Source organism: Sceloporus occidentalis, unplaced genomic scaffold (genome assembly GCF_023333645.1).
Source record: "Sceloporus occidentalis isolate IW3139 unplaced genomic scaffold, rSceOcc1.0.p SCAF_4, whole genome shotgun sequence".
Lineage (NCBI taxonomy): Eukaryota > Metazoa > Chordata > Lepidosauria > Squamata > Phrynosomatidae > Sceloporus > Sceloporus occidentalis.
The window spans coordinates 135,379,902-135,398,423 of record NW_028316984.1 but is presented as its reverse complement, the minus strand read 5'-3'; the positions used below and the strand labels follow the sequence as shown (position 1 = coordinate 135,398,423).

General features: G+C 39.0%; 1 protein-coding gene across 48 annotated transcripts in view; it reads right to left on the bottom strand.

Moving 5' to 3' along the window:
* MADD (MAP kinase activating death domain) overlaps positions 1–18,522 on the bottom strand; it is a 156,920-nt gene that overhangs the window by 21,322 nt on the left and 117,076 nt on the right. For 46 of the 48 annotated variants that reach the window (XM_089521616.1, XM_089521610.1, XM_089521602.1 and 43 more), the window contains 3 exons: positions 9,897–9,966; positions 5,948–5,994; positions 1,677–3,391 (listed from right to left, as the gene is read on the bottom strand). In XM_089521616.1, the coding sequence (XP_089377742.1) occupies positions 3,284–3,391; positions 5,948–5,994; positions 9,897–9,966 (225 nt within the window). In that variant the 3' untranslated portion in view covers positions 1,677–3,283. Of the gene's footprint in view, positions 1–1,676; positions 3,392–5,947; positions 5,995–9,896; positions 9,967–18,522 lie in introns of those variants that run through there. The other 2 variants (XM_089521601.1, XM_089521626.1) reach the window with 2 other exon arrangements.

Genomic DNA, 18,522 nt, shown 5'->3' with positions numbered 1-18,522 from the left:
AATCCTAATGTCATGGCCAGCCAAGAGCAGGACTCAGAGGACTCGGAGGAGGCTGTGGCTCCTCAAGTGCAAGAGGAGATGGAGGCTATACCAGGTCCTAGTCCTGCCCTGCCAGACCCCAGGCCTGATCTCCCAGCCCCAGGGTTTGAAGCTCAGCCAGGTCCTAGCTCTGTGGGGATCCCTCCTGAGGCTTAGTGGTGATTCTGTGGAAGAACCAAGCATGGAGGTTCCTTCCTTTAGGCAGAGAAGAGCTGAGAATTCCTGCATGCGTCGATCCAGGAAGCTTGCAGAGAGGCAAGCTGCTGATAAGCCACAGCTGGCACAAGGGAGGGCGTCTCTCATTTAAGCAGCTGGAGAACGCCGACCCTTTGCCAGCAATTATTGCAGAATCCTTCTTTGTGATTGCTGTCAGCACTGGCTCCTTGTTTCCTGAACCCTTGTCTGTTTTGAACCTATGACTTTCGAACGAACTGGACTATTGCTACCTTCTGGCTGCCCTGACCTTGGACTGAACTGACTTCTGTGAACTCTGGTATCCTGACCTTGGCTTTGTTTGTGGCTTGCTTCTCTCGGACTAATAGAAAGGTCTGTAGACTGTTTCCCAGCTCCTAGACAGCTTTCTTGCTGAGCCATTACTATGAGTGTTGGTTTGTGTGTGTGCTGGCCGCAGTCCAGGACACTTATCTCTCTGGCAGATTACAGATGGTGATACTAGGGGACAGCTGCTCCTCTAAAAGGGACTGTAAATCTGGCACACCTCAATGCTATTTAACATATACATGAAGCAGTTGGGAAGGTTCCTCCAAAGACATGGGGTGGGGTGTTATCAGTATACTGATGACACTCAGATATATCTCTCCATGCTTCCGACTACAGCACTGATTAAGGATGGCATCTCTACTCTGAATGATTGTCTTTTGGCGGTAATGGACTGGATGAGGAAAGAGAGACTGAAACTGAATCCAGATAAGACGGAGGTACTCGCTGGGGCCCCTAATCCGGGTATGGAGATGTACTCTAAAGAGGTTCTCTGAGTCCCAGCAATTCTAAAGCTCTTTCAGTAGCAATCTGTTCATGACAATGGGAAAATACATATAGTTTCTCCACACCCAGATCACCACAATTTCAGCCAGTACAGAAAACAAAATCCAGAGTGTGCCCAACACTAGAGATAAGGCCAGATACACTTGGGTTGTCATGGCAGACATAAAGTCCTGAGCCACTCCAAACAGGGCAATCTCAGTGTGAATAGACTGTCCACAAGCCAAGGGCACTCTGACACCTGGACTACCCATGCTAGCTCAGGGTGCTCAGCAGCAGAGTGGACAATACACCAGCAGAATCCTTAATCTGTCTAGCTGTCCACATTCAGATAAACATATTCAAACCCAAAAAAGTGTGAGGCACGACACCTGGTCAGGGGGACCAAATCTCAAAAGAATGGTCTCTCCCTGCTCCACAGGTGTCACACATTTTAAATGAATACAAACACAGAATTATTCAAATACTTAGCATGCATTTTGTGCATGTATAGTGTATTTGTCAGCTTGGATAATACCCCAAAGCAACAAGATTATTTTATATTACAACTTACCTCCATTATCACATATTTATCTGAAATTTAGTCATCCATATTCCAAGTAAGACTAATACGGTTCAAATCAAAAGAGCCGGTAGTGATTTAATGGTAGTTTATTTTTCACATCCAGACAACTGTACACTTTTCTATAAATAGATGTGGTACTGAAATATTTACATCTTTCCTCCCAACTATTACATAGTACAGTCTATTCAACAAATGCACAAACAGAGCTGCATGGAGTAAACTCTTTTACTTCAGAAGTCATGTTGTCAAAAACTTTGTTAATTCTTCTAATACTCCAACAAGAGCTAGAGCAGTCTCATATTTTCTAGAGTTTATTACATACTGTAGATCCTCCAAGTACCCTGGTATATTTTTGCATTAGAGTCCAGTACAGTCCATGAAAAAGAAGAAATATCCCAGACATTCATTTTTAACATACTTAAAAACAGAATGTCAACTGGATACCTTACCTGGGCGGAAGGCTTCATAACACAGTAGCACGGTTTTTGCAAAAATTCTTTGATATACATATATGACAAGGGTGGGTCTCACATGGCCTTTGAGATGTTGATAAACTGCAACTCCCAGAAGCCCTAGCCAGCACAGTCAATGGCGAGAAATGCTGGGAGTTGTAATCCACCATCATCAGAAGGGCTGCATGATTCTGCTCCCTGATGTATAGTTTAGACAGAAGCAGTGACTAAAAGGAGACTTGGAACAAGGATATACAGTACTACTGACAAACTTTTAATTGCTCATAATTATTTTCATAACCTTATGTGTTTCCAAAAACATATGACAGACCATATTGTGCTTTAGATAAATATATCATTTTTCAACTGATAGCACTGTCTCTGTTTTGATGAGTTTTCCCTTCCTTTTTAATTTATTCTTCTTTTTAAAGTCTCTTTAAAGCCTTTTCCCTTACCTCACTGAATTCTGCACACTTACCATGAAGAATTGAATCTATCACTTTGAGCACATACTAGTGAGATGAACTACTGGAATGTTAGCAGAATGGTACTTCCCAATCAAAAGACTATCTATGTACAGTACATGCAAACCAGTCTTAAGAGGCTTGCCAAATTAATCCCTTCTGCCATCATGGTTTCTAGCTATTCCTCTGAAGATACAATGACTGATGTGTAGTTTTGTTTCCATTCTCAGAAAAACCCATGCCTTTCTGTAGAAGGAGGTGCTCAAGAACAGAGAAAGGTCATGTGGCAGGAATTCCAAGTTGACAAGCATAAGTATGGAGAGCAAAGAACAAAATAATGAAGAGCATAGCACTTCAACAGCAGCAACAATAAGTGATCCAGGCAAGATTGAGTGGATACCACTGTAGGCATAATACAAAATCTGAACACAGAGACTTGAGTCTATAAATAGATTACAAGTAAGAATGGTAACCACTCAAAATAAAAATAACTGAGCCTCACTGTGAACTAATTAGCTAAGAAAGCTAATTCCAAGACTGGCAGGAGTAGATCATTCACTGTAGAAGGAAAACCTATGTTCAGAAATGCTAGAGAAAACAGCTTCAGCACATGACTAAACAGCAAGTCTGATTTTTGTCAAAGGGACTTGCAGGGTCATATAAACAAAAAAATTTGCATTAGAGATGGTTAGAAGATCTCCTGTAAGAGCAACATAAACTGGAGTATTACACGTCAACACATTTCCCATCAGTGACCTTGATCAGCTGGACACTGGACGAGGTGGTTTGATTTTGCTCTCTGCTTCTTTCCCACGAACTGCAGCCACATAGGAGAAGAGACACAACACGGAGTAGCAGATCTCATGGGCCTAGGATACATCAGAAAGTGAGACTATGAGACATTGAGTAATCTATCTTTGTAGATGGCACAGGCAGAACCAGATTTATTGCACATCTTAAAGATCCTTCATCTCTAGGTAAATTATAGAAAGTTCTGATGGATGACATTTAAAGCTTTTGTGTGAGTAACTCCTTAGTCTCCACCACTAATAATGATGGGGAACTTGTAACACTTGAAGATCAAATCAAGACTAGGAACAATGTAACATTTCTGCACCAGTGCAGTCAATGTGGAAATGCCTTTATAAGCACTGAATCCAAAGATGCCTTTATTCTCCAAAGGTGAACTTTAAAAATACTGAATTTGCACATGGATGAAACTGACCAACTTTTGGGATAGGAGAAATTACTAAATTTGGAAGTGTTTTACTGGGGCTGCAGAAGAAAACTACCTATTTATGCCAAAGTAGAGCTCCAGCATCTGCCTATTATGGAGAGAAAGAAAGAAAAAATCAAACAACGAATGAATGTTTAAATCGGCCCTTTTCAACCTGGTGCACTCCATGTGTTTTAGATTGCAATGCTCTTAGTCCCTAACAACTGCCCCTGATGTTTCAAACCAATGAGATTTATAGTCCAAAACGTCTGGAGGATACCAAGTTGCAGAAGACTGGTTTTAACGCTTCAGAGACATGGGAGGAAGTAACCTGCCTGAAGCATGGGAGGAAGGAAAAACTGATTGCTGAAAGAGCATCCCATTGCAGAACTAGGTGGATGGTGGGCTTGCACTACACCTGAGGGGCCTGTCAATATATCTTTCTATATTACACATGTCTAAAGCTTAAAGTGGTGTGTTCACAAACAAAATGTAGTTTAAGCAAGAGCTTTAGCCATTTTATCCAACCTCCCTAGTTGACCTCCATACAGAGAAATATTTGATATGATTAAGTAACTCAGCATTAGAAGATATAGAGATTCAGTGTTTAAAGTATATATTACATAAATGTAATATATAGTATTATGAGTATACATAAAATCAAAATTGCAGGTGGAGATATAATTCCTATTCTTGATAAGAATCTAAATGTTAGATAACTGTTAAGCTTTGTTACCTATTTACCTTTTATATGCAATCTGTATACTATCTTTAAACTAAACAATTTCAAAACTATTAAATCATCTGCTTTAATATACTATGCTTGAGGATTCTATTTTTTATTTTTAGCTTAATTCAATGGTGCTGTTTTGATTTGTTAATATGCTTTTAATGTATTTAAATTATTTTCATTTTTTTAAAAATGTTTAACTGATTTTATTTTAAGCTGTCCTGAGATCCTATGATATAGTATGTTAAAATATTTTAATAAAATAAATAAAATAAAATGACAACCTGAAGTGAGAATTATTAAAAGCGTTATACTTCTGTTGATATTATGCCAGTGTAATTGTCTTTAGGGTTGTAAAAGGTAAGTTCTAGAAAATGGAATTAAGTATCCCCACATATTTTATTAGATGAAAGCTCAGGACTTCTTAATTTCTGAAAAACAAAATGATAAACTAAGCTTTCTAATTTTTGAAAAATGGAATCCAAAAGTAAGCTTTCAATCATAGGTCCAAAACACACTGCAGAAATAATCCAGTTTGAGACCACTTTAACTGCCCTGGCTCCATGCTAGGGAATTCTGGAAACTGTAATTTTGTGAGACACTTAGCCCTCTCTGGCAGAGAGCTCTGATGCCACAATAAACTACGATTCCCAGGATTCCCTAGCACTGAGCCAGGGCAGTTAACGCTGTCTCAGACTGGATTATTTCTGCCATGTGTACTGCTGTGACAATCAAATTAAGGAGCCCCATTTTCTAGGGGTTGACTATGGACGTTATCAGACAAGGGAAATTGAAAGTATAATCCAATAGGAATCTGAACTCAATCATGGGGTTTAATGTTATTGCGTGATAGATTACCACAAGCAATTTTGTGCAATGGGAAGTCAGTCTGTACGCAATCATGGGGTTTTACGTTACTGTGTGAGAGGTGATCGCATGCAATTTCGGGAAATGGCAAGCTATTTCCGGGCAATGGGAAGTCAGTTTGAATGCAATTCGAATTCACATAAATTCGCTGAACTAGTGAATTCATGTGAATGCGTTCTGGCCCCACTTTCTTTTCATTCAAAATTAAGAGAAATTCCTCCAGTGTGATACACTCCTATTACTTAATTTATCCTTTACACAAAACAGTCTAATAAAACATAAACTGTCACATTTTGTTTGTCTTTCTTTCTCGTATATAAATTGCTTCTCTACAAGCCCATTTTCTTCCCAGAGACCAAAACAAAAATAAAAAGGCCACCAGTGTTAAGATCTTTTCTCAAATCCCTGTGTATTGTTTTAGCTCTAATATTTCTATTTCCTTCTTGCTGAAACTAATCATTAGGATATTTCTCCAGAATCTTCCACTGAATGGTAGAGTAGATGACAAGCTCACTTTTTAAAAATTAGCAAAATGACAGCTATCTGAATGTTCATATCCCACAGTGCTGGATATGAGAATAAAATAACAAGATAATAAAGTAGATGACTCACCATTGGTGTCTTGTACTTGTGGCTCACCACTTCTTTAGTTTCAGGAACTAAAACCGGACGGGCAAGAGACAAAACAGAGAGTTCAAAAAACGAGAGGAAAAAAATGAGAGCAACAGCACAATATTCCCAAAGTTGAGGGTAAGGGAAATGTACAAACAGCTGCAGGAAAAAGGAACAATACTAATCCTATTTCCTTTCTAAGTTAGAATAATACGGTTCAATAAATTCAATAGTAAGAGAAGTAGTTCAAAATGGACCCATATTTGGGAGCTAATTGTGCTCATTCAAAATTATCTGTGGCCATGTTGATGTTGTGGGGAAAAAGCATGTAATTCCAAGAACTATCTTGAGAGTTTAAATATCATACACCACCAGACAAACCTGATATCTAGCTAATGTACCTCATTTTAGTTATTCTTGGAAAGAGTGATAGCTTCCAAGTACAGATATGCATATCATTTATGTATAAACTAGGAGAATTTCATTTAAATGTATAATATAAAATGAATATCATTCAATATTCTGACTAGGTCAATTTCTAAACTTTGTAGAATATGAAAGCAGAACTAAGGAAATGTTGCTCTCTTTTCATTGTCTGCATGTGTCCTGAGTCAAAAGCTTGTACATTTCTAGAATTCTTGATTTGCATAAATGAAGACTATAAACAGACAACCATACCCAAAACCAAATTATTAAGGCACAATTTTGAATCCTTTACTTGCAGAGTAATTGTGACACATCTTGGATTTTCTATGTTATCACAAAACATCTGAGAAAAAGATATTTTTTTAAAGGCCATCATCTATTGATCATATAGCATAGATAAAGGTAGATAAGAAGAGTAAGTATTTTATCGACCATAACATCACCTAGTAAGAGAAAAAAGGCAATCTATGAACAAGTGAACTTAACAGGAATACTTATATGGGTGGGGGAAATCGAAATCCACACATTTTCTTTTCCAGAAGTTAGTGAACAAATGCTACCAGGGAAAGGGCTGATACAATACAGTAAAGATTAATCAATATAAATAGAGTGATATTGACATTAAATATATATATATATATATATATATATATATATGGATAGCAGTAAATGGAACCCGGAATCAATACATCAGGAAATATTTTTTAAAAATAACATTTATTTAAAATATGTCATACATGCTCATTAGGCACCAATCACGCACTAGGGAATTGACTAGAGTAAGCACAAGGTCCTTAGTTTAGTCTCTAAGCTACATAATTAACTGGTATCAAATTATTCTGAAACAAATTCTGTATTACCATAGAAGGGTTAAAAAAGTGATGCATGAGAACAAGTCATACCAGAGCTAGTACACTAATTTGAAAGAAATAAGGATTAGCCAGAAGAAAATGGAATCAAAAGATAAAAACAAGACAAAATAGAAGCTGATCATGAAATATACCTTTAGCAATGGGTTTATCATGCCCACTATATCTACCTGCTTCCCCAACTCAAGGACTGTGCTTCAGCCTCTTCAACAAGGAAAATATTTTTAGAAATAAATTTAGAAGATAATTGTGCAGAAATAAATGAGCAAATTAATAAATAAATATTAATTTTTAAAAAATTAAGCAAAACAAGTGTTCCCCCGACCACCGATAGGAGTTGTATGATTTGATTTCTGATGTTGTTCAAGTTAGTAGGATGAAGGGAAATAAGTACACAAGTGCCATATTGCAGCCTCTCGCCCTGTAAATGAGAATATAAAGCACTAAGAAAGAAATTGGATCAGGGCATCACTTTACCTGCTGGAGAATGAAGGTTTTCATAGCAGCAACAGTGAAAGGACCACGAAAAGTAAAGCACAAATACATAGCAGTAACTCAAATTTCATAGGCAGGGGCCTGATGCTTCTGGTCTACGTAGTTCCTTCCACTGGAGCACCACAGCCCAAACAGATGCCCTATGATTACATTCTCAGTGTCTACATTCTTCTCGGACAAATATGCTTGCATGTTTCAAAAGCCTGTTCCTATCTTATCATAGATTATTTTGAAAGAAACAGCTATTTTAAATGCACTTTTTTATTCATCTGAATGAAATTATGACATGTTTTTATATGCCAGAATAGATGTCACTAGGTATTAGTAGCTTCTGTCTCACTGAGAAAGCTACTGTGATTTTTAAACAAAGAAACCTAAGACTGAGCTGCAAGTTTCAAAGAAAAGTGGAAATGGCACTGGGAATCAGAATAAAATGATTTTATTTTATTTAGGGCTAGCCTGAAGAAGAAGAGCCCTCCCTCCAGTCCATCTGCTTTGGTCCAGGCCTCAGAGGGAGAGAAGAATGCTGGACCTGATCCCCTCCCCCCCTCACCATTCCCTTCTCCTTTTGTGTCGTGTCTTTTAGATTGTAAGCCTGAGGGCAGGGAACCATCTATTATCCCCTCTGTTATAAACCGCCTGGATTCCCAGTGATTGGGCGGTATATAAATAAATCCTATTATTATTATTATTATTATTAAAATGTGAAACAAAGAATGGAATAATTCTACAAATTTTGTCTTGTACTAGAAAAAACATCTTAGATACCAGAAAACTTTGCAAGCATAAATGCAAAACAAATCAGTCCAGATAACAGTGCTCATCCACCCTCTATTCATAAATGTTCTCTTAAGCTGCAATGATTAGCCTCAACTCTCCTCAGATCTAATACACATTCAAGAAGCATATCTATGGTCCAGTACAGACGGGCCATTTGCAGTGATAGTAGGGCTCAATATGGTGCAGCATCCATATGCACCAAGCCCTACTATCAGTGCCATTATGTCACAAAGCTGCAACCCTGTCCACATGGGGCGCAGCCTCGTGACGTAAAGGCGCCTGAGCGCCCAAACGGCTCCAGGAGGAAGAGGTGTCATAGGGCTGTATCGCAGTCTTTATGACGGCGCAAAAAAGGAGCCACCTAGAGCGGCTCCTTTTAGACAGCATGCCTGTGCTGCAGCATGTGGATACTGAAGCACAGACACGGGGCAAAGATGGACAGCATGGGGCCACCCATCTGTACTGCCCCTATGTTAGTCTGCTGTGACAAATAGAAGAATCCTACTCTATTAATCCAACTAGGAATGATTACTGCAACACAGACCTTCAAGTTCTACAACTCACTTCCTCAAAATAGAGTATCTTTCGGTATGCTAACATTCTATCCCATGTTATATCTAACAGCTTAATTTATAAAATAATCATTACACTTCCCTGGCTTCCATAGCACCTAAAAAATCAATGCTACATTTTACACCTTCAATCTTTCTTGTTATCTAAGGCGCATTGCAGACCGCCCCTTTGGGGCAGCCTGTAGGCGCACCTATCCCCGCCGGATTGGGGCCTCAGTGTCTAGAGCGGCAGCCGCTGAGGCCCCGATCCGCCGCTTTCCGGGCTGCGAGGAAGCGGCAAAAGGCCCCTTCCCCGCAGCCTGGAAAGGGGTGTCCTTGGGGCTTCAAGCCCCAAGGACACCCCGTGGTGCCAGGGAGAAGGAGAAAGGGGCCGTTTGGCCCCTTTCTCCTTTGGTCCGCTGGGCGCAGCCGTCTGAAGGCTGCGCCCAGAGGACCAAACCAGGAAGGAGCTCCGAAACGGAGCTCCTTCCGGGGTTGCGGAAAGGGCGCCCTAGGCGCCCTGCCGCGACCCCAATATGTCACAACCGCGCTGCCTCGTTTGGAGGCAGCGCGGTCGTGACGTATCGATGGTGGCAGCCGTGTGGACTTTTAAGCCCGTCTGTAACGGGCCTAGGTTTTACATGGCACAAGATGACTCATCTCACTCCTACAGACTATATGCCTTATGCTGCTTCTTTGACTCACCTTCCCACTCCAACAAAAGGAAACCCTATAAGCAAGAAGATACAGCTCTGCCTCATGGAGGTATTTGGAAATTTGAGTTACTGCCATGTGAGTACAATCCTAGTATCAAAATAATGTAATTACCAAATTCCTCCAGGACAAAGACTCCTCGCACTGTATTGCACTTTTTAATGTGATTCAGCTCTATGAAAACCTGAAAGAAAATAGGAGAAAAAAACATATGATTAGTATAAAGAAGAAGCTCAGTTTAAAACAAAATCAAACCCAAACAACACACTACAGCAGTTATAACTTGGGATACTATAGCACACACTACCAATTCAACTACAGTTTACTATTTAAATCAAAAGAAAGAAATTCAAAAATAAATATTGAAAATTGCCACAATGCTAGAAATCAACAAACTTAAAAGGCTAAGAAGCGAAGACAGCAGAAGATGGAGTACCTTCCGCTCCTTGCAGGAGGAGAAAGCATGGAAGAGAAACGAAGGAGTTAGTATCTCTGACATATCCAACATTGCTATCCTTTTCAGGCACTCAGCAATAAGAAAACACACACCTTGAAATGCAACAAAAGGAGGGACACACACTACTCCCAAAATTTGGTCTGTCATTTGTGATCTTGGGTCATCCCACTAAATGTCTGCCTCTCCATGCATCCTCCTCCGGCACAGAGGGCAGGCAAGAGGTGCCATGCATCCCACCCAAACCAGGAGCTTGACATTTTCCCACACCTGACAATATCATCACTCAAGATTTAGCAATTACAGTTTGATACTAAGCACTAAAACAAAGTGAGACTGTGAGAAATGAAACAGTAGGTTTTCTTTCCTCTGAGCAAGTAGAAATGAGCAAGCAATCCACTCAGGACTCAAAGTGTCTTCTTGTACATCCACCCACATCCTAAAAATTTAACCAAAGCAAGGTAGAGATCATTTATGATTTTAGGAGGACAGGGTTTGGCAAGGTGAATCAGAATATTTATATTTCCATTCTTGCATCTTTCTCATCAAAACAAAACAAAATTCCCAGGCCTTTTATGTTACATAAAGTAACACACATAAGGTGACAACAGTAAAATACGCCATCCCCAAGAAATTAAATGGGAGGACACTATTGTTACTGAGATGAGACTAAGGAGATAAGTGAGGCAAGTAAAGTGAGAAGCAGGAAAATGGCATGTTTTGTCTCTTCAAAAGCCACAATAAAACTTTTTGGCCATTTATCTAATAAAGATGCTACACTAATAGAGGAAGAGTGGGACCAGATAATGAAAAATTGCAGGTTAGAGACATAGGAATGCAAACACGATAACCTATAAGCAACTTATTTGTAATATAACACTTAAGAAATTGTACAATTTGGGGGAATACACTTCGAGGTAACAGGAAGTAAAAAGAGAAAGTGATATATAAAAAAAGAGAATATTGAAACGTATGGGTATAGTGTTTGGGAATTGTTTTTAAAGTGATTTTGGAAGTACTGATCTGTAAACTTCAATATATTCTCTGATACTATGTAGTAACCTGAAGCTTTTTTTATTGTTTTTGTATATAAAATGCTTTTATAAAGAAAAAAAGGAAAAAAAGCCACAATAAAACTTTTGGAACCAGAGAGGGAGAGCATACAGCTATGAAAGAATAATTTAAAAAAAAAACTCAACGAACAGGCCATTTTTTAAAGTTATATGGGCATCCTTGTGCTTGAATGCATAACTGAGAATACTCAGCTGCTAACAAAAAAAAAACACTAAACAACAACTGTGATTTTTTTTCAAACAAGATCTTATGATTAGCTGGAAAAGCTCTTAGAGGTATTACTTCACCTATGCATGAGAATATTTAGAGACAATTCACTTTGATTATGCCTAGTTCACTCTCCCTTTTCAATTTGTGCTTCTGTTTGTGTGTGTGTATGATAAGCTACAGAGAAAATCTGTTCTTCCAACAATATCTTAACTTCAATAATATTTATGAGTGTCTGTGAAAAGGCGGTTTACCAACAACAATAACCAAAAAAACCCTAGAAGTATCATGTTTTGACCTTGTTTTGCAAATTGATTTGCTTACAGTCTACCCTGTCTAGCACCCTTTTTAAAATAAAAAAAATGCTTAAAGTATTGCTATATTTTTATTGACTTGTTACATTTATATCATAAATTTCCTGTAATACAATCAAAACAGGTAGACAGACCTCTGGTGTTTTTACTAACTCAGCAATTTGTCATACATATTTAAGGTAATATATTTTATGTCTCACTTATTATCAAATGACATCCACTCTTTTCCCCCTCAAACATCTTCTCTTTTGTTGTTGTCAGACTAATCTATAAACTATAAATAATTACTCTGAATGCCTGTCATACTATACTGCTGACACACCAATCTCTGGTTCAACAACAAATAATCTCAAATTCTCTGGAAAAGTGAATCTTCATATTTTCATCATTGAAATGTGAAGACTCATTGAATGAATCCAGACACCATACCCTATCATGGATATATGATGTAATTCAGTCAACAAAAGCAAGGACACACTTTGAGGATACTTTGATTTCAGTACTGGACAAGATCTGTTCTTGACCTAATTTAGGTCAAGATAGCCATTAGTCAAAATCAAGAGTACAAGTGATTCCACAATTGAAGTTTCCTCAAGCTGCTAGCACAGCGGACAAAAGGAAATGGGAAAAGAGTGGGAACGCTAAGGGATTTATAAAGGGGGCGGAGCTATCGCCAAAAGTTGCAAACTAGGTTTTGCCCAGTGATTCCAGAGGTTTCCGAGCTTTCTGCGCAGGCACAGATATAACCCATTTGTGTGATTTGCAGAGACCATGAAGAAGAAATACATATGTTACCAATCCTATAACAGGAATGATAAGGGAGGAACTATTACAAAAAATCTCTACTCTCTGGATTTAAATGGTACCAAATATTCATCATATTCCATTTATTCAACCACAAGAGAAAGCATTTAGAACAGTATGGTGTGTATATCTGAAATATTAGGTCTATGTTTCTGAGAAAGTAATACTATAGCAAAAACTCACAAATTTAGCACTTTGGTTAAGAACAGAAACAATGATGTGTTTCATATTTAAGTAGCCTTTCCTCTTTGTGAATGCATTTCCTTAAATGCCCATACATAGATATTCAAAGTGAGAACAGCAAAATTATGTATTAACTCTTAAAATCTGAACACATGACTATACTGCTGAGTGAGATGAGGTGATTGCAAAAAAGATATATAGTTTTCCCTCTGTATCCACAGATTCAACCAACCACAGCTCAAAAATATATTTTTTTAAATCCAAAAAGCAAATCTTTGAGATGTTCATGATTTTACACAATGGACATCATTTTGCTACACCATTGTATATAATGGGACTTGATAATCCATGGGTTTTAGTATCCACAGGGTGGTCCTTGAATCAAATCCCAGCGGATACCAAGGACCCAATGTAAATTTTACTTCTACAGAAAGAAAGATCTGTTATAAGTGGCAAGTGACCTGTACATTATATGAAATATATTTTATTTTTGACATTTTGGTATTAATTTTGATACAGTTTGATATTGAAAAGTTGTGACTAAATTTAACAACAATAAAACAAACTTTAAGCAGATTTTATTCCAAATGTCAAAGACAACATTTTTCCCCAAAGTAATAATTTGATTCTTAAGATTCCACTGAACATTATTATCTTATTTTGGCTCTAAATGTTTGTTCTTTCTTTAAAAAATGTATTGTAGTCAAAATACTAGCCAAGTGTTGCATTCAACAGGAAAACTGATTTGATTTCTCCACAAATTTATGAACCTCTGTTATTGGTCTAATAAAGGTAAACTTACCACTGAGAAAAATGTGTAATACAAGAACTGTCTGCCATTTACATTCTCTTGTCTAAGTAGTCACAAAGAGCTCTCAACTGAGACCACTCAGATGTAATGTCACTGGACTACTATACAACGTATTTTAGACAATAACACTGCCCTCTCAAAGGCTCTTGGTGACAGGCCTTTACTTGCCTATAGATAAATTCCCAATATCAAACAAGAGAATGCACATCACAAATGGGGAGGCCAGTATAAGACCTTGTCTCAAAACCATATGCCAACTCTGCTCACACATCTCTTCAGGAAATGTTATCATAGGACCTAAATCACATAACCCACAATATTAGAGGTACTTTCATTTGCTCATCCTCTAATGAGATATATGCTATACTCTGTTAACAATGCCCTTGGCCAATAGGCCAGTTTCTGTGCCAGAAGTTAAAGGTAAAGGTAGTATGAATGTCTAGTTGTAACCAACTGTAGGGGGCAGTGCTATCTCATTTACTAAACTGAAGAGCCAGTGTTGTCCAAGGACTGCTCTGTCTGTCAAATGGCCAGCACGACTCCACCAAATGCTGTTACCTTCCCACCGAAGTGTATCTATTTACAATATCTACTTGAATTTTCAAGCTTCTGAACTGGTAGATTGGAAGAAGCTGGGACTAGTGACAGGAGCTCACTCCATCATGCAGCACTTGGGCCTCAAACTACCAACATTCCAATCATCAGATTTGGTGCCAGGTAAGTGGACATAAATCAGGTATTAAGAATGGAAATACAGTGCGCCCTTCTTTTATGCAGGGGATCTCCCCCCCTCCCCCCCGTGTAAAAGAAAAATTGCATATGCTCGAGCTCCATTACAAGTAATGGGGCTTGTGCTTGTGGCGGGGCAGAGCGGAGGCGCGTGTGCGCCATGGGCGCACGCGCCATTGTTTCTTCCGGCACATGCTGAAAGCAGTGTATAATGTGCCCGCGTATGACGCAGGCGCACTGTACACAAAAAACAGTTGCAGAACATTTAAACCTTCCTGGGCATACCATCTCTGACTCAGGAAAGCGACCCTTGAACAAATCCCACCGCACCTCCCATGGAAAAGCTACAAAGGAAGATTGGCAAGAAAAGCAGCTATACTGGAATACAATGGACCCTTGCCTTACACGGGGGATCCATTCCGGACCCCCCGCATAAGGCGAATTCTGCCTATGCTGGAGTCCCATTCATTTGAATGGGGCTCATGCATGCACCGGCGCGCATGCGCCATGGGCACACACCCCATTCATCTGAATGGGATGCGTTTCCCCGCGCGCTCCCTGCGGCTTGAGCACGTAAGCTCAAAGCCATGTATAGTGTGCCCGCGTATAATGTGGACACGTTTGTACATCCACAGACTCTAATTCATCATTGGTGGGCTGAACAGGGCTTCCTAGCAGACTATACATATCACAACACTGGTTAACACCCCAGTCTCATGACAATGCTCTTGGCCATTTTATCACATCTCCTTTATGTTTCTCCGCCTGCACACACCACCACATCAAAATTCTATCCATCATTCATATCTTCCATCCACACTGGCCTTCCTGCCTTTGCCCCTCAATGATAAATTGAATATGTCACGTCATCACCATACCCACAAGTTATGTGTTTCGAATGTTATTCATACAATCTGATTATAAAGGTCCATCCTGGGCATCAGGTCATTCCATGCATCTGAGGAAATAGACTAAGTCTATGAACACTAGTGCTACAACGTAGTCTCAGAGGTGTTACAAGATCCTTTTGCATAAAGACAAAGCTAGTTATCCTTGCACCTTCTTGTTTACAAAGAAAAGCTTTAGCAGTATTAAAAAAGAAAGGGGAAACTCCATCACATGACTAATATTGATAAATGTACCATTTTAATATCATTCAAGAAAGTCTTTTACTGAAAGCAACTCTGCAAGTATGCTTGGCCATCAGTCAGAGTAACACAAAGCCCTAAGTCACCACCAAAACACAAATTGATCCTGCCTTTTGGAGAATTTAAACTCTGACAGGAAACTGAAACTCTGAAGAGTTCCTGAGATGCTGCAGTGGCGGAAGGAAAAAAGGGAACTGATGGTTTAGGTGGAAAGGCAGTTGGAGAGTGGGTGGGGCTACTGCCAAAATGCTTCTAATAGGTCTAGAAATTTCTGAATACGCTCCGCGCAAGCGCAGGATAACCCATGTGTGTGCATTCACAGAAACCACGAGGAGGAACCAGAGCTTCATAGATTTTTTTCTTTCAACAACTTCTTGTCACCTTGCTTCTGCCAAAGTAACAAGCCTATCTGGCTTTGGCCCTCTGAGGCAGCCATACCAGGGACACTATGGACACTAATGTTTGGCTCTTGTATAGATCTTTCCAGGCAGAGCTCTGTCCTAATATAAGCCGAGGTCAGACTCAATTTAGGTCCTTATGGAAAACAGTTCGTGTTTGAACTGTTACTGTATATTCCCGCCACTGTGAGGAGTTTAGTGGCCCAAGTGTGAATGTATGTGTATCAAGGATATTTAGGAGGAATTTTGCTTAGTTATTTCTGAAATGTCTGTGATGCCTTAAGCCTTCAGGAAAAGTAGAACTGAAATAAGCAAAGCATTCCTTTTAATTAATAGAAAAACAATAGGAATGAGCAGTTATAGTATTTATTGCTGTGTCTGAGGCTTATATTTTATTGTTAATCCCCATTACATTAGATCCACTGAAACAATGTATCTTCATAAGCAAACATTTATGTAGGTTCCATTGATTCAATGGCCCATAAGAGACAGGCAAAATTACGTGGCTTCAGGGGGCGTGCCATTTACACAACATATACCACAAATGCAGCTTGAAGTTATGCCAAGCCTATACCAATGCAAAAGAACTGGGCAAAGAAGGAGTGATTGATTAGATAGGTTCAGATTAGGATTGGGCATCTGTGGTTGCTGCGATCCCAGCGCAAACAGTGCTGGAGCAGCCTCGCACCACTCCCTTGAGCCCATCCGTTTTGGGCCTGCAACTCTACCTAGTGGTGATTAATTCAGGCCCAGGTTGATGTTAGACAAGCTCAGACAAAGATAAATCCAAGAACAGCAGGAACAATTATGGTTCAGTTTCCATCTACAAAATAGATGTGAAATTCTGAAGCAAGCATGGAGATCTAATTCAGTTTGCATTTCATTGCTTAAATAGGGTTATAGGGAGATTTGCAAAAGAGAATGTAAGAAGGCACTGCTTGAGCCTTCTCGTCCACTGCAAATGGCCCCTTTGCTTCTTGTTTTAACCTGTTTCTGCCCCACACCCTCAGTAGGCTCTAAAATGAAAAATAAGATGGAGAGCAAATGGACAGTGGAAGGAGGCTTTTACAGAGAAGAATATATAGATATCAAAATGGCCACACAATCCATTTTGTCCTGCCAATCTTCTTCTGCTAATGCCCTAGTTCCCACATTTATATTATCCTAGCATACACAAGATTGGGAACACACGTTTGCTTAAATAACATAATTCAAATCAGGTTTATAAAATGAATTTTGACCACTGATTCTCTGTACAGTGGACCCTTGTTATACACTGGTGTTTGGTTCCAAGATCCCCCGTGTAGAACAAAATCCGTGTATGCTCAAGTCCCATTAAATATAATGGCAGAGCAAAACGGTGTCTCTTATAAAAAATGGAAAATCAAGGTTTGATCATTGAAATTTATACTTTTTTGGAACATTTTCAAACCGTGTATGCTTGAATCCGTGTATAACAAATCCGTGTATAAGAAGGGCTGACTGTACTTCATAGCTATAATTCTTTAAAAGATCAACTGTTTGATCACAGTCAAACAATCTCACAAGGCTATTCATAATAAATAGAAGAGAGGGTTACCCCTTCAGCAGTACATGTGGCTTCAGTGGAAACTTTAAAAAAAAACCTTCCACCTCCATGCACATTTCTGCTATGTACATGTACGCAGCTTCACTGAAGCTCAGCCCACAACTTGCACCAGTAGAAGGCGAGCTTACAAGAAAAACAGAACATGGCACAAGAGACTGACTCTGACAGTTTATTTTCTCTCTTTTATATACACACACTCTCTCTCACACACACTCACTCTCTCTCTCACACACACACATGAACACACAGAAAAACAGCCCTAAAATTAATTTTGTAACATATGCAAAACAAATATGAACACAAAGCAAAAGAAAAACAATGATCAAGAAAAGCAGAAAGAAAACACATCCAGAGAAAGGAACAAAGTGACACACAGTTCCATTTGTGTTTCCTCTATACCCAGCGATAATACTGTATTTTAAAAGGAAGCAAATATCTAATATGTTTGTAAATGAGTGGGAAAAACTCTTCAGTCTTATATATTGACAAATTTTCATTTCAGAACAACAGAAGAACTATAAAAAATATAAGCAGGAACAGATTTTTTTTAAAAAAATTGCAACTACCAATTCACTCCTCCACATAATGAATGTTGGCATGAATGAACCACAGTTAAGTGGTAAATAAACTGTTCCATAAGATTGGCCAACATGTTTCTGTGATATTCATCCATTCTGCTTAGAACATTCCAAGACTGTAAAGTAGTGCTGCAGGTGTTTAGCAAAATCTAATTTAGCTAAGCTCATATCATTATCCGAACTGCACTTTTTCAGTTAAAACAACATTCTTTATCTATAGCACTGTAAAGCAAATCTTAAATCAGCAGTTCTCAACCTGTGGGTCGTGACCCCTTGGGGGGGGTTGAACAAGCCTTTCATCTAAGTCCATTGGAAAACACATAGTTATGAAGTAGCAACAAAAATAATTTTATGATTGGGGGTCATCACAACATGAGGAACTGTATTAAAGGGTCACGGCGTTAGGAAGGTTGAGAACCACTGTCTTAAATGAACGACCATAGTATACTAGT